At 43.7% G+C, this 16,156-nt stretch overlaps 2 protein-coding genes across 5 annotated transcripts in view; one reads left to right on the forward strand and one right to left on the reverse strand.

Moving 5' to 3' along the window:
- SH3D19 (SH3 domain containing 19) overlaps positions 1-16,156 on the reverse strand; it is a 196,659-nt gene that overhangs the window by 134,331 nt on the left and 46,172 nt on the right. The window lies entirely within an intron of this gene.
- On the forward strand, positions 8,910-10,728 carry LOC122694198 (serine protease 48-like). Its single transcript, XM_043902602.1, has 4 exons — positions 8,910-9,051; positions 9,155-9,193; positions 9,336-9,495; positions 10,651-10,728. The coding sequence occupies exons 1-4, from the start codon at positions 9,000-9,002 to the stop codon at positions 10,667-10,669; spliced, it is 270 nt and encodes an 89-aa protein (XP_043758537.1). The 5' UTR covers positions 8,910-8,999; the 3' UTR covers positions 10,670-10,728.

Genomic DNA, 16,156 nt, shown 5'->3' on the forward strand with positions numbered 1-16,156 from the left:
ATATTAAAAAGTTCTTTACTTTTGAGAAAACAATGTGGTGCTATGCATAAGTGGTATAATTTTCTCATTGCTCTTTTAAAGCTACCTGGTACTTATGGAAAAAAGGCAGTATAAGTGTTCCCATTTACCTATCTTCAGTACTGAGGCTTCCAGAAACACTTATTTTTAATAGCCCATGGGCAACAAGCAATAGGAAGAAAATACTAAAATATGATCATCCTGCCTCCAGACAGAGATGGTCATCAGAGATGACCATTCTTCTTTATTTCATGTTAACTGTATTTTCTAACAATAAGATAGTTTTAAATGATTTTTGTTTTCTTAACTGCTTCCCCCAGCCACCCACCCCTCCGCCATAATAGCCTAGCTACTTCTAAAGTGAACAAAGTGTTTTACCCATAGTGTTCAGGAATTTAGTGCTGAGAATTAACCCTAGCTGACTAGAAGTCCAGCCAATATATTTTTAGTTAGCACTGAATAGAGATTTCTCTAATTAGGAAGCATTAGTGTCATTTGATTTCTGGTCCTTGCTTCAAAGTTCTCCCCATACAGTAGGGAACATTAAGTAAAAGATTAAACTTAATTTACCAAGAAAATATTTTTACATGTTCAAACATGCATAATCCAGTCAGAAGCATATTTAGGATCTAAGGTTAGCAAAACTTCCTGAGTATCAAGAATTTCTTCTAATAAAGGTCAACAGAAAATAGACTCTTGAAGAAGTGGAAATAGCACTGACTCTGGAACCATAAACATGGGTTCAAATCTATTTAATTCCTCTTCCCTCTCTCTCTCTCTCCCTCCCTCCTTCCTTTCCAGCATGCCCCACCCCCCCAGAAAATCAAAACAAACACACTTCAGAGGAAACATACTCCCAAGATTTTCTTGAAGTGAATTTATACTGATTTAAATTTCTTAAATTCTGGAACTAAATTCAGTTGCTTCCCTGTCAACTTAATATCCTTGTTGGCCATCTGTTACTTTTCTATCATTTTCTCCATAAAGACATAAAGTGAACCTCAGAGACATTTAAGTGCATATTACAAGACTGTTTTGCGTTTTAAACAGATGTGCACTTACATGAAAACCCAACCATAAAGCACTTAAGGCTATGTAATTATTTTGCTGACAAATACAAATTCAAAATAAAGGTAACCAAAATACACATATGCTCACACATATATTCAGAGTCTGCACATACCCTTCATCCTAGGTATATCCTCATCATGTCTGTAAAAGTCACACTACTAAAATATATTTTCTTAGTTAAATAAAAGAAAAAAATTATACTTGGCTCTTCTGGTTTCATACTGAAAGCTTAAATGTTTCTCTGAAAAAGTATCAGAAAAAGCTATCAGTCACCAACAAGAAATAACTTTTACTACCAGTTCATAAATATAAGATTCAATATAGAATAAGCATGCGTGAATGCTCAGTTGTGTCTGACTCTTTGAGATTCCATGGACTGTAGCCCATCGGGATCCTCTGTCCGTAGGATTATCTCAGCAAGATTATTGGAGTAGGTTGCCATTAGGGGGTCTTCCTGACCCAGGGATTGAACCTGTGTCTCCTGCTCCTTCATTAGCAGGCTGATTGTTTACCACTAACCCACCCAGGAAGCCCATAGAATTACCATGAGAATCTGAAGAAGCAGTACAAAATCTACAATATGTACTATTACAGGTCTCTCCTTTCAAAAAAGGTCAAAGTTTAAAGATCTGGAAACCTGATTACTGATACAAAATTTCTTTCCAATTTAGTCACCAGAAATTCAGAATTAAACTTAGATAAAATCTGAAATCAATTCTTTATCTGGGTTTACCAGCAGACTTGAAATCTTTGCAAACTTCTTTAAAAAAAATAGATTTGAAAAAAAAAATAGATTTGGAAACATTTTCAGAAACAAATCAGTTCTGTCCTTGTATTTCTATGACTTCTATTAATCTCCAGCCCTGCCTATGTCCACTTTCCTATTTAAGGTGTTGGCTAAGGCCTGCTTTGTTTTAGCAAAGTCTCAGAATTTGGAGAAGCATTACTATTCCACACTCTACATAAGGAATAAGCGTAAAACTATCTCGCTATTTTTCTTATTTCCCAACTTCAGTTATTCCCCCCAATTATTACAGTACTGTCTGGTTAAAATATTTTCTCCTCATGGTCTTATCAGATTGGCTGAACTGGAGAGGGTGGGAAGACAAACAACCAGTTTGAATGAGGTGGGAAGAGATGCCCTCAGGCATAATAAATGGGGGCCAGCTTTTTGGAGGAAGATTTTGCAACAGAGATTAGATTTTTCTTTTTTTCTTCTACAGGTAACTTCATGGGCTGACTCCTGCTTCTTAAAGGTCAAAGAGGAAGGGCATCACAGTGGCTGGCTTATGCGCTGTTGGATATTTTCCAGTCGAGTGGAGGCCAAGTCTCTGGCCTCCTCCACAAAGGAGGGGTCCCTCCATAGTCAGTTTCCAGAGGCAGAGTGTAGGCCACGTGCTGGCTCCATTGTGCATGCTGCCCAGCATGTTCTCAAAGCTGTCTCAGAAACAGAGACTGTGACACATTCTAAAACAAAAGGTCTTTCCTTCTGTAATCCTATGTCAGGACAATTCATATCACAGCAACATCCAAGTATGCAGGAAGAGTAATAAAGAATACACATATTTAGCATAATTTATAATAGCAGAAAATAAAGAAAACCTAAGTGTCCAATCAACAAGGGCATGATTTTTTTGGCCTAATTTTATACTATTTCTATACTGTGTACTGCTATGCAGCTGTTCTAAAGAAAAGTAATTAGGTTGGTATATACGGGCACGGGAAGTAGAAAAAGTTTGAGTAGGAAAAGTTACACCACATAAAAGAATACTTCTGCTTTTTTCTGTGATGTAAATATACATCTGCATGGGTATGTGTATACAAACCCCACACAAATATATAAGTACAGGCAGAAAGACAAGGACCCCACACAAATACATAATCATAGGCAGAAAGAGAAAGGAGGACAGAAAGACAGACCTGGAATGATGTTCAAAAACAACCCACGACTTCTAGGAGTAGAGAAATGAGAAGGAAACTCTACTTCATACATTTTTCTACTATTTAAATGTTCAATAATGGTAAAGGAGATTCAGCATGCAGCAGAAGAGGGAACCAAGCCTAGTAACATTTTAATAATAACTATTAACTCTCGGTTTCTTCCCGTCTGCCTGCCTGCCTGCCAAGAGAGAAGGGGCGTTCTCTCTGCTCACATGTGCACTAGATCTAACTGTGTCTTCCAGGGGAGTTTTATGAACTGAATGGAAATCTATAGCTGAAGAAAGGAGCAGTTTGGTTAGATTAATTGCAGCTGAAGATCAGGCAAAAAAGTCCACTATCCTATGGATGCAATGCAGCCTCAAGTTTCAGTGGCTCTCCAGCCTGGGGCCTTGCTTGGTCCTCACTCTGAAGGCCTCAGGGAAAGTGCAAGAACCTCGGACCTCTGAGTGCTCCTGAGAAGACAGTCACTGCCTTTCTACCACAATCTGTCCTCAAAACTAAATGATCTTTTCACTCGGCCTCAGACACCACCTCTGTGGTCCTCTCTGGTCCCGGGATCACCAACAACTGCATCCTCTCCACGATCTCAACGTCAAGCATTTCACCTTCCCAGCACACGTTATCTTACACTTCTTATGGCAAGAATGCCACTTCCAGTATTTTTCAACTCCATTAGGATTTATAATCCACTGATTTTTTACCTCACTTGACTCTCTACCCTCCCCATTCTTAATTTTCCTCTTTTCCAGTTTAAATTCCTGATTTATCTTTATAATCATTCCTTTCCCCTCCCCCTTCACCACACGATCATTAGAAATTCTCAACTTGGTCAGTCACCCTTCTGCTCCCCCCATGCCTCCACCCCTGTTGCTGAACACTGCGTGTAAACACACACCGTTGCCAATTTCACTTCAAGTGGGTACTTTCTGTGCCCAGCAGTCACACTGCTATTTCTCTGGTCCATTCATCTCCCACACTCAGTTCACTTCTGCTTAAGTCCTCAACACTTCCCTTCCCATCCTCAGCAGATGATTTCTTTCCTAGTTCACCAAGGAAATGAAAACCATCAGGAGACAGTTTCTACCACCACATTTCCCGCCAACCAGCATCTGTGTCCACATGCTTGCTTGTGCTCTTGTAGGAAGGACAGGTCTGTGCTCCAGTCTAAGCATCCTCATCCTCAACCAGTGAGTTAGGCTCAGTCCCCTCTTATCTCAGGGACACAACTTCAGCAGTTCTCCCACTTTCTCTCCTGCATCAATTTCTCTCTCAGATAATTCCGTTAGTACACAAACATGACATAATTTCTCTCATCTTAAAACAAAAATTAGAAACGCTGTTCCACCCAGGCTCTTCTGCCAGCTGTGCCTCTACTTTCTTTAACAACAAAATTGCTGTTAAAAACTGCCTGTATATTTGCCGTCTCCAAGCTCTCTTCTTTCTCTGGAATTCATTTCATGATACCAAATCCAAAGGTTGCTTCTTTGTTGTTTGCCGCGTTCGGCAGCCAATCACTTCTTCCTTCTTGAAATGCTTTCTGCGCTTGGCTTCCAGAATACTACACCAGCTCTCTGCCTTCCTCTCTGCTATCCACTTGGTCTCTTATCGGTTCCTGCTTACCTCAATCAAAACTTTGGTGTGATCAATGCTTAAACTCACAGAGGGTTTTATTTATGCTCATTCCCTAGGCAACCTTACCTCATCTCTTGGCTTTAAATACTATGACATGCTGACACCACCCTAATCTAGCCCTTTAGTCTGTGGCAATCTCCTGATTACAGATTTGTATATTCAGCTACTTAGTGAACATCTCCAGTTAGACATCTGGCAAGTGTCTTAAACATGCCTGTAAATGATCTTCAACCCTCAACAACCTGCTCCTCCTCCAGGTGCCCCAGCTCAGTAAATGGGCAGTCTCCACTTCAATTGGCTCAGGCCCAAAACCTTGGAGTCATTATTAACTCCCACCCAGAACCAATCCATCATCACATCTCATTGGTTCTGCCTTAAAAATGCCACCAAAATCTGCCACTTCTTACCACTTCTGCCTCCATGGCCTTGTCCAAAGCCACCATCACCTCCTGTCCGAATTATTGCAATGATTTTCTGACTGACCTCTCTGTTTCTACCCTTGACCATTCTCAACTCAGTAGCCAGTAGGATCCTTTGTCAGGCCAAAATCTTGCCATTCTACTTAAACTAGAAACCAGAGGCCTTACAGTAGTCTCTGAGAGTCCATGTGGTGTGACCCTACCCCTGGTTTGACCTCACTCCTATCATGGGAGCCCCTTGCCCACTCTGCTGCAGCTTGTGTTTCCCAGACATCCCAAACACACCTCTGCTCAAGAGCCTTGTAAGTTACACTCAGGGCTTCAATCCCTTTTCCCCAGTTAGCCCCTGGCTCACTGCCTCTCTCCTCAGATTCCTGCTCAGAAATCACCTCACTGACGCCTCCTCTGAACCAATCTATTTAAAAATGATGCCCACTCTGGCAACCCTGTCTTGTTTAAATTTTCTCCTAAGAAGTTGTCATATCTGACCTCAAATTAAAATAAAAAATCCATGATGACGGGGCTTTTTCTATGTTGAAAGTGAAAGTGGCTCAGTCGTGTCCGACTCTTTGCAACCCCATGGACTACACAGTCCATGGAATTCTCCAGGCCAGAATACTGGAGTGGGTAGTCTTTCCCTTCTTCAGGGGATCTTCCCAACCCACGGATTGAACCCAGATCTCCTTCACTGCAGGTGGATTCTTTACCAGCTGAGCCACCAGGGAAGCCCAAGAATACTGGAGTGGGTAGCCTATCCCTTCTCCAGGGGATCTTCCCGACCCAGGAATCGAACCGGGGTTTCCTGCATTGCAAGCGGATTCTTTACCAACTGAGCTATCAGGAAAGCCCTTTTTCTATGTCGTCATGCTTCTATTCTGGAACAGTACCTGGCACGGCCATCGAAAACATGACTGCTGAATAAATGAGTTCTGTCTCCTGGACTTGGGAAGGTGCTGTAGTGTGGAGTCAGATTTCGAGACCATGAATCAAAAAAATCTAGATTTAAATCTGATTACTAAACTAGGAGGGCTTCCCTGAGCTCAGTTGGTAAAGAATCCGCCTGCAATGTAGGAGACCCCAGTTTGACTCCTGGGTCGGGAAGATCCCCTGGAGAAGGGAGAGGTTACCCACTTGGTATTCTGGCCTGGAGAATTTCATGGACTGTATAGTCCATGGGGTCGTAAAGAGTCGGACACGACTGAGCAACTTGCACTTGCACTAGACTAGGAAACAGAAGCAACTCCCAGCTTTGCTGGTGAACAGTATGATGCAACTAGTTAAGTCATATAACCTCCAAGGTTCTAAGTTTCCTCATTTATAAAACAGAGATGAAAATATGCTCCCTTACCAGAGTCACTGTGTAGATGACAATGTTATGCAAACATAAAATACTGTCAAGCTTCTATATCATGTTAAACTGTTTAGAATCAATTCAACATTTATAGACACTAGTTTATTCTTTTTTTAAACAAACAAAAAAAAACACCCCAACTTGAATTATAACCAATTCTAAACTGACCTTTCGTCTGCAGAATTTTTAATTGTCTACATTATTAATTATACACATTAGTACCTTAATCATAATATTTAACTGCTGGCCTCATGGCCATAATTAATTTTGCTTTCTATTCTAAGACCTTATCTATTCTAAATAGAGAGAGAAGAGACTTGATATCTTGAGATTTTGGGCATTTTTTTGACTCTGGATTGTCCTTCCTACAGTTAAAAATCAGGCAAAGCTGAGGTGGGCTCTCACAGAGCAGCAACATGAGACAGACTCCTTAGGAAACCTCTATTTATTCTTTATCTTATTTAGGAAATAAAATATCAATAAAAAGTCAAGACAGTCCAAAGGGTATGCAGAGAACATGGACCGCACCAAAGCACAGCTGGAAAGAGTGGTATTTGAAAGAGGAAAGAGGAATCTTCTCTAAACTCTACTTTTATTTCAAGTTACATAACAAGAAATAGCAACACTTCTTTTTAAGTTAGTTCAGTTCATCACAGACATGACTTTACCATGATTCAAAATGATGACATCACCGTTTGTGAGAAAAAATATAAGAAACAAGAAATGTTCTCAATCACCTATAAAACCACTTACTATGTTAACTTCTGTGCTTCCTACAGTACTGTAACAAACTCACTGAGTTAACTGACAATGGGGAAAAGTTATTTCCTGAATAAGGGTATGGTTCTTCTCACCAGATGGGATAAGACGTGAGGTGTGAGCTAAGTGTGCTGTGCTGTGCTTCATTGCTCGGTCGTGTCTGACTCTCTGTGACCCCACTGTTACTGCAGCCCACCAGGCTCCTCTGTCCGTGGGATTCTCCAGGCAAGAATACTGGAGTGGGTTGCTATTCCCTTCTCCAGGGGATCTTCCCAACCCAGGGATCAAACCCAAGTCTCCCACATTGCAGGTGGATCCTTTACCTTCTGAGCCACCAGGGAAACCCACCAGGGAAACCCACCAGGGACGTTCACCCTGTTTTTGGATCACAGTTTTTCCCCTGTGCCTTGATCTCTTGAAAGCTTCAAGTTAAATTAATTCTCTATTTCAGTAATTATAATAATTCCATCCTTGATATTTGGAAGTATAATCTCTCCTCTTTATTTCTATAGGCCTTCTCATCTCATTCATTTTTATTGTACTCATGATGCCCTTCTGTGCCAAGAAGTTGATATGGAACATTAGAGTCTCAGTAACTGTTTTGTCATGGCCATGTTTTTAAAAACAGCAGTAACATTTGCTCAGCACTTAGGTGATATGTCTTGTCTAGGATCAGCCAGTGCCAGTGTTAGTGGCTCAGCTGTGTCCAGCTCTTTGCAAGCCCATGGACTATATCCCGCCAGGCTTCTCTGTCCATGGAATTCTCAAGGCAAGAATACTGGAGTGGGTTGCCATTCCCTTCTCTAGGGGAAGCTTTCTGACCCAGGGATGGAACCTGGGTCTCCTGCACTACATGCAGTTTCTTTACCATCTGAGCTACCAAGGAACAAAAGTTCTCAAAAATCAGACTGTGGTGAAGCCATGAATGAGGCTTGACAGCCTGGGCCAGCACACAGTGCTTTGTCCTCGGCTCTCAGAGACACTTGCCCCTCCTTTCGTAATGAGGGTACTTGTAAGGTACCAAGTACAAGTCGAAATCTCCAGAGTTACTTCCTCATTCCACCTCTCTCAGACCAGAGTGTGAGCCCCTTGGAGGCAGGCACCCCCAAGATGCCTACCCCTTTACAGATCTGCTCCACAGTCAGCACAATACTTTGTACACCATAAAAACCCAGTAAGTATTCCCTGACTTAGGAAGGCAAAGAACCAATTACACCAGGTAGAGACAGAAGCACAAAAGGGCAAGGGAGAAAGAACATATTGGTCAGTTGACTGGTGTACTTCCTCTTTTTTATCTTATCAGTCCTGAAGCTATTCTCAAGGCCAAGGACTCGGGGCAGGCCTCGGCCGGCCCTCCGGACCCGAGTTCAGGGACCTGCCTCAGAAGTGCGCTGCTGGCCGGCGTGGGAGCGGCTGGGGCAGGGAGTGGGAGTGGGTGGGAGCGACTGGGCAGCCCCGAGACGCGGTGGAGGAGGTAGAGCGAGCCTGCGAACTCCACCTCGGCCCACACCACGGTGTCTGTGCCAATCTCCTAGCGCCCACCCCCACCACCCCTCGTCCCCCACAGGCAGGAGCCCCCGCACCCTGGTCCGCCCCGGCAGTAGGGGGCGCTGAGGCCCTGGCTCCTCCCGGGTCCTGCGGCTGCACCCTCCAGCATCTGGACGGAGTGCGCACCGAAGAGTGGGGAGCCCAGGACCGCCTGAGGGGGGGAAGCCGGTTCCCGCCCCGCTTCTAGGCTGCTCCCCAGCTGATCTTGCCCTGGGATCTGAGTCCAGAAAGCAGGAGGAGGAGACTCTGAGGACAGAAATATGGGCCCTGCGGGCTGCGTCTTCCTCCTGCCTCTTCTGTTGGGGATCTCAGGTGAACTCTTGGGGTGAGGAGAGTCCTGGCGGGGGCGTCAGGGGCCCTTGGAAATAAGAAGCCATTCTGGGTGCCCTCCGCACTGCCCCCTTTCTCTCTCCAGGGACAGATGAGGAGGAACCCGAGAATCTCGTCAAGTCAAGTAAGGCGCCCCGCTCAGGGTTGGCGTGCCCGGGGACACGGGAAGGGGCCTGGTGCCGAGGAGAGGACACCGGCGTGGGGAGGGGGTGTGGGGGGCAGGGTCCCAGGGCAGGCCCCCAGGCCTCTCTCCTCTTCGTCGGCAGTCTGCGGGCGGCCCGCGGTTTTCTCTGGCATCGTCTCCGGCCTGGAGGCCAACGTGGGGCAGTGGCCCTGGCAGGTCAGCATCCGCCAGGGCTTGTCTCACGTCTGTGCCGCCTCCCTCATCTCAAAGCAGTGGGTGCTGACAGTGGCAAGCTGCTTCCGGTGAGTGCGGGCCCTGCTTAGGGGAGACCCATCAGGGAGGTGGGTGACAGGGGCTCCTGGGCTAAGGGCAGAGGAGTTTGTCCGGCACTACCCGAAACAGTTCCCAAGAAGGAAGTCCAAATGTTTCCTGCCCTAGCTAGTTCAGTACTAGGTAGGTCTCTCCACATTTGAAAATCATCTTGACTGAAATGAATGTCTAAAAAAAGTTTCCCACTCTCTCCCCATCTAATTCCCTACCCACATCTTGACACCATTCTGGGTGCATGGTTCTAAGCTCTCTTCCCTCTCTCTAGGTGGCTGCCCCTATTCCTATGGTTTAAAAGGTCACAGATTGGTTGATAGCATCCACATTTTCATCACCAGCTCCTAACTCTAGTTTTGGTGCATTTCTATTCCGCTGTCTCACTGCTATCTCAAAGACAACGTGATCAAATGAGAACTACAATTTTACCGCCACCAATATCCCAAACCTTTCTCTCCCTTTCTTCCCATCTCATGCGATAACACAGCCAGTTGCTCAGAAATATGAAGCCTCACTTTCCCTTACCCTCCACATTCACTGCAAACACCTAATTCTTCAGTTTTACTTCCATAAAATACTCTTGACTCTAGTACATCTCTCCTTGACCACTGCAACAGCATAATAGGCTTTTTTTTTAATTGGAATATGATTGCTATACAACATGGTGGTTTCTGTAGTACAATAATGTGACTCAACCATATGTATACAAACATCCCCTCCCTCTCAATCCTGCCTCCCAACCCCTCATTTCACATCTCACCCATCAAGGTCATCACAGAGCACCGAGCTGAGCTCCCTGTGTTAGCAGCAGCTTCTCACTAGCTGTGTATTTTACGCATGGTAGTGTACTTATCCATGTTACTCTCTCAATTCATCCCACCCTCCCTTTTCCCCCTCTGTGTCCACAAGTCCCTGCTGTGTATCGCCTCTATTCCTGCCCTGCAAATAGGTTCGTCAGTACCAATATTCAGTATTTGTTTTTCTCTTTCTGACTTACTTCACTCTGTATCACAGACTCTAGGTTCATCCACATCACAACGACTGTTTTTTGCTACCTTTATATACACAACAAAGTGATTTTTTTTTTTTAATCTGAAGCAAAATCATGTCATTCCTTCCTTTGAATCCTCCAGTCACTGCTCGGGAACCTAGGATAAAATCTGTAAGCCATGAACTACCAGGTATCTGCTCGTCTCCGCATCAGCCCGTTCTACTCCAGGTTTATTCCTATCTCTAGAAGCTGCCGCGCTCTCCGCACCCTCAGTGCCTGTGCGTACACCGTTTCCCTGGGATGCTTTTCCTCACAACTCTTCACATGGCTGGCTCCTGCCCTATGGGCTTCAGTTCAAAGGTTCTCTCTTAAACAAGACCTTCCCTGATCCAATCCATAGGCTCTTCCCTCATCTTTTACTTTCTACCTTAAAATCCTGTTTATTGTCTTAAGATTTTTCACAATTAAAAATTTTATACTTGTTTACTTGTGTGTTGTCTCTGCCTCCCTGCCTCTCTCCTAAGCTATCTCTTTTGACACAGACACACAACCCTTGAGACCAAAAGCCCTATGACAGCCAGGTGATGTCTAAGTTTCATTTATACATTCAGGAGATACTAGGCACTTATTGAAGAAATGATGCTTAGCCAGGTGAAAAATACAACCTCCAGAACTATGGGCTCTGCTGGGACACTGCACGACTGAGGCACGAGGAACCCATGCTACTTGTTCTGCTCATCTTCTCAGGTCTAAGGACCCCAGAAAATATGAGGTACTGGTGGGGTCACTTCAGGTCTCTGGTTACCAAGGCCCCAAAACAGCGATCATCCCTGTGTCCAGGATTATCCCCTACCCCGGCGTCCAGGGACACGCACCCAGTGCCATCGCTGTGGCAGAGCTGGCCCGCCCGCTTTCCTTCAGCCCTCTGGTCCTGCCCATCTGTCTCCCGACATCAGCAGTCCAGCTGAAGAACGCAGCCTCCTGCTGGGTGACTGGATGGGACAATCCTGGGATATTCCAGTGTGAGGATAAGTAGATTTTCTGAGCTCGGTTTGCTCCACTGACATCCCCCTCACTCTCTGTCCCACTCCTGGCAAAAGACGCGGTGTGCTCTTACTCTCTAGCAACCAATCCGAAGGGTTGCAGACTTGAGTTCTCCTCTCACCCCCAGCTTCCCTCTGCCTCCTTGTTACTTCTGCTGCTACAATTACTTTGCTTACTTACAGCAGCTTTTGCTGCTATGTTACAATACCTCTAAGACCTTAAAAGTGAAAAGGCCAAGGCACTGAACTTAATGAGAAGAGAGTTCTCAGTTCCCCTCCAGTGCCCGGTAGAATGTGTGTGGGCTGGCGGATGGGGAAGCAGACATGAAGGTCCCGAGTCAGACTGAGAGGATTTCACACACCAACAGTCCTGACTCTCTCAGTATATCAGATCCACCTTCTTACATTCCATGGAACATAATAAGTACATGTCAAAGCCAAACAACATAATCTCACATCTTCATTATCGTACGCTTTCCCAAATCAAAAGATTGTTCTGCTCTCTATGGTATCTGAGCAGGAACAACTGCCTTTAGTCTTGTTCAGACCTAGGGACTGCAGCCTTGAGACCATGTGCCAAACCAGAAATCAGAGTACTGCTTATGATGGGGGGCAGAAACTTGAAATCAGAGATATCCCTGAAAATCAAAGGCATGAAACTGTATCCAAAGCTGAAAGTTGCTTCCTAATTTTTAACACAGCTTTGCCTTTTTGACCTTATAGCTATGACACCACCTTACACACTGAAGGAGCTACAAGTGCACCTCATTGATCTCCAGACGTGCAAGAAGTATCAGAAAGAAAGCTTGTTGCGAGGAGCCGAGCCCATCAGTGAAGCCATGATCTGTTCCCGGCTCCCAGTGGGGCAGCCAGGCGCGTGTATAGTAAGAACCCACTCCTACAGGCATCTTTCAGAGCCCCTCCTGGCCCCAGAGTGCTTCCTCCACGTCTCGTAGCTTTGTGGTCCCTGGGTGAATCCAGAAGTGTCGGGACAGGCCCAAACTCCACAGCTCTTGGCTAAACTATTAGTCTCTTGCCCTGTGCATGGCCTAGCCATATGTCCTCTCTCCTTCAGGCCAGTAGAGGAGATCCCCTGATGTGCAGAGTGAAGGACTTCTGGGTTCTAGCAGGAGTGATGAACTGGGGATCAAACTGCATCGGAATCGACAAGCCTGGGGTATTTACAAACATCAGTTTCTACAAGTCTTGGATTGAGAAGTCAGCTGTCTCATATGCTGAGCTTTCTGCTACCCCCAGGTCAGACTTCTCCAGGTTCTTCCCGGTAATGCTTCTGCCTCTTATATTCCTGGGGCCACCCTAACTAGCTGAGGGAGAAAGAGGAAATGCTTTAAGTTGAGGATTTTGAGGAGAGATTTTGAAGATTCAGCAAAAAAGAAGCAGGTCAGCTCCCTCGAGGCACAGCCCCCAGGAGCCACATCTGCTTGCTGCCTTGTCTCCTACAGGTCAACATAGAAAGCAAGGTGCCCCGTGTGAATAAAATTTGGTTGATTCTGTTATTTCTCATATTCATTTTTTGGATGAAACTGGAGTCGGGGCCTGGGGAAATACAGAAGCAGAGAACTTTAGGGCTGAAAGGGATCTGGAAATCCCTGACCCAATCAATCCCCCACATTCTACAGAAGCAGCAGCTAGGGTCCAGAGAGGTGAACTAGCTTGCCCTTGGCTGAATTAAATTAAAACCATCCAGTCTGGGACTAGACTGAGTTCTAAAGAAAAATCAGGGACTTGGAGGACTAGCAGGTTTCAGTGGAAGCACGTTAGGCAAGAGGAGCCTAGCGCAGCATGTTAGCTATCTACTGCTGTATAACAAATTACCCCAAAACTGGAGACAACATTTACTGTCTCTTAGAGTGTCTGTGAATCAGGGAGACTTAACTAGGTAGTTCCTACTAACGGTGTTTCAAGAGGCTGCTGCTGCAAACTGCAGTCATCTTCAAGTTCAACTATTGACAGAAAGAACCTGCCTCAAGGTCACTCTCAGAGGCCTCTCTGTGGGGAGAGAGGGCAGTTGGCTTCATACACAGTGAGTGATCCAAGATAAAGTGACAGAAAACACCCCAAAGGGAAGCTGCAGTCTTTCTATAACCAGAAAGACATCTCGTTACTTCTGTTGTATTCTATTCTTTAGAGGTGACTCAACAAGGTGTAAATATCAGGAGGCAAGAATCACTGCAGACACAACAGCCACCTTCTACAAATGCAATAGGGAAGGGTCTGGAGGTGAAAACTGACTCTGTTTAGCAGTCAGACATTAAGCAGAGGCATGGGGTGGGGTTAAATTGAAGTTTGGGGAGAGAGTATTTCTGAGTCTCCTGTTCATCCCACTGAGAGCACTGCATGGTTCTGTTCAGAGAAGGGTCTAAGAACATGTCTCACTAAGAACTGTATGGCTGCTTGAATCCCATCCTTTTCTTGATATATGAAGAGTCATTAAGAACATGAGATTTTATGCTGGCCAGCAGTGAGTTAATTTATTAATTTCATAAGATACTGATTAAAATGATTCAGGATATTCCATATTACTAGACAAATAATAGTGAAAAACAATTAGGAGTTTCAGGAAGATGGTAAAATGAACAGCAGCAAAGTGAACATTTCTTGCTCAAATTTCATTCAACACCAATAAAATCACTGAAAATGAAAATTTTCATTAATAACTGCAAAGATAAGACAGTTACATAAAAATAAGGAAGTTAAATCTGGGCCATCAAAAATCCTTCCATATATGAAGAAAATAATTAAGAACATTGAAAAAAATTAATTTCCCAAATGTAAAAATTATGTAAAATATAAGCAGGATTCAAAGACTAATTACAATCTATACTCAAAAGAACACTGTGCATGTTTATAAGATCTCAGGATTTATTTTTTAGATGATAGCACTACAGAATTGCAAGCAAGGAATAACTGACACTGGAAAAATGCTTCAGCAAAAGATAAACTTATTAAATATATGAGATACTAAATAAGTAAGAAATGACAAAAGAATATGAGTGAAAAGGATGGATCTAAAGATCCACCCTAGGCTGCAAAAGGAGAGAGACTCTTTGTCTGATGAAGATAAATTTTGTATTTATCTAGAAAAACATGTTCTATTAAAGCCAAGAAATCAAGTAAAGAGATAAAAACAGGTTTTAAAATCATACAATAGTTGGAAGGTACTTTAGAAGGTGTTTGATACAACTCTGAGCTCAAGGCGTTCAGTTTGCTTGTTTCACACACCCGATGTCTGGCGTGATACTTTTTAATACTGTAGCACTGGGAAACGAACTAACTACTCACTAACCTTGGGTAACGGGGGAATGGAACTACACAGCACCATGCTACCAACTGCTCACCAAGATCTTCAAAAACTGAAACTTAACAAGTAAAACATGCACATAATGAAGATGAAAAGAGAGAGTTTTCTGTAGAAAATATCAGTAACTACATGATTCTGTGTTTTAGGAATAAGTTAAACATGGAGATTTGGGTATAATCTCAAGGCAGCATATCAGGAATGAGACCATACCAGACAAAGCTTAAGTGTTACCAACAGTATTTGGTACTAACCAAAGAAAAACATCACTAGGAGGAGGAAGGGTCTCCACATGGAATCGAAGAAAACAAAAGCCAGATGCCTTTGTGTTCATCAGACCCTGGGCTGTGAAAGGAGAGACACTCTGAGTCTGATGAACATAAGCTTTGTAAATATTTAGAAAAACATGTTCTGTTATGGAGAAGCACTCTTTCACCCAGTTCTTTTTAGAAGAAGGGATATTTCATCCTCTTGAGTGAAATGCTTGTAGAGATTTGCCAGTTCCACTTGTTCTGATCTTTGAAGCCTCTTCAAACCATCACTCTTTTACTAATTTGGTTTCCCTACTCAACATCAAGAAGGTGTGCCCAGATAAGGAAAAATGAAAATGCCAAATGATAAACACGAATAGTCCTTATTGCAAATCAACATCCTGGTTCATGCACAAGTCTCTTAAATTTTAGTGAGTCAGTCTCTCGAATTTGATCTATTCTAGGTGCTCTGACAAGAATTTCAGAAGCTAAAAAGCTGAGTCCAGAGCCAAATCATGCTGCCTACCAAAGTGGTTTCTCTGGGTGTCATGACATCTTTATCTCACCTCCAACTATGGCAGGAACTTGTATTCACTTTATATCTTCTTTGTATCAATTACTATATATATATATCAATTACTATACTGGCCACTTTAAAAATTATCTTATCTCGCCCTAACAACTCAGGAAGGTATTATTTATTCCACTTTTACAAATGAAAAGACACACTCAACAACAAAAACTGAGGATCAAAGAGGTTAAGTAACTTGCCAAATACACCAAATATTTAACAGATTTATTCAGGACTGTCTGACTCAAAAGATTCAGCTCCTTCCACTATACCAATTACCTCCATTCACTATTAGTAAGCTCTATTAAAGATCTCTGTACAACTCCAAAATCACACCTGCCCTTTGATTCTAGTTATTTGTACCTCTTGCTATATTCCATCAGAAATTGATGGCACACAGCTTTACTTCTTCCGAATAGGTAAGAACAACCTTGAGAAGAGAAGAACTTCCGTTGTCATCTTCC

The sequence above is a fragment of the Cervus elaphus genome, chromosome 5 (genome assembly GCF_910594005.1).
Source record: "Cervus elaphus chromosome 5, mCerEla1.1, whole genome shotgun sequence".
Lineage (NCBI taxonomy): Eukaryota > Metazoa > Chordata > Mammalia > Artiodactyla > Cervidae > Cervus > Cervus elaphus.

Bases quoted from the DNA above. Each gene is read 5' to 3' on its own strand.
- LOC122694198 (XM_043902602.1), top strand. From the start codon at position 9,000: ATGGGCCCTGCGGGCTGCGTCTTCCTCCTGCCTCTTCTGTTGGGGATC. The intron at 9,052-9,154 runs GTGAACTCTTGG...TTCTCTCTCCAG, and splicing joins TCTTCTGTTGGGGATCTCAG to GGACAGATGAGGAGGAACCC. The intron at 9,194-9,335 runs GTAAGGCGCCCC...CTTCGTCGGCAG, and splicing joins CGAGAATCTCGTCAAGTCAA to TCTGCGGGCGGCCCGCGGTT.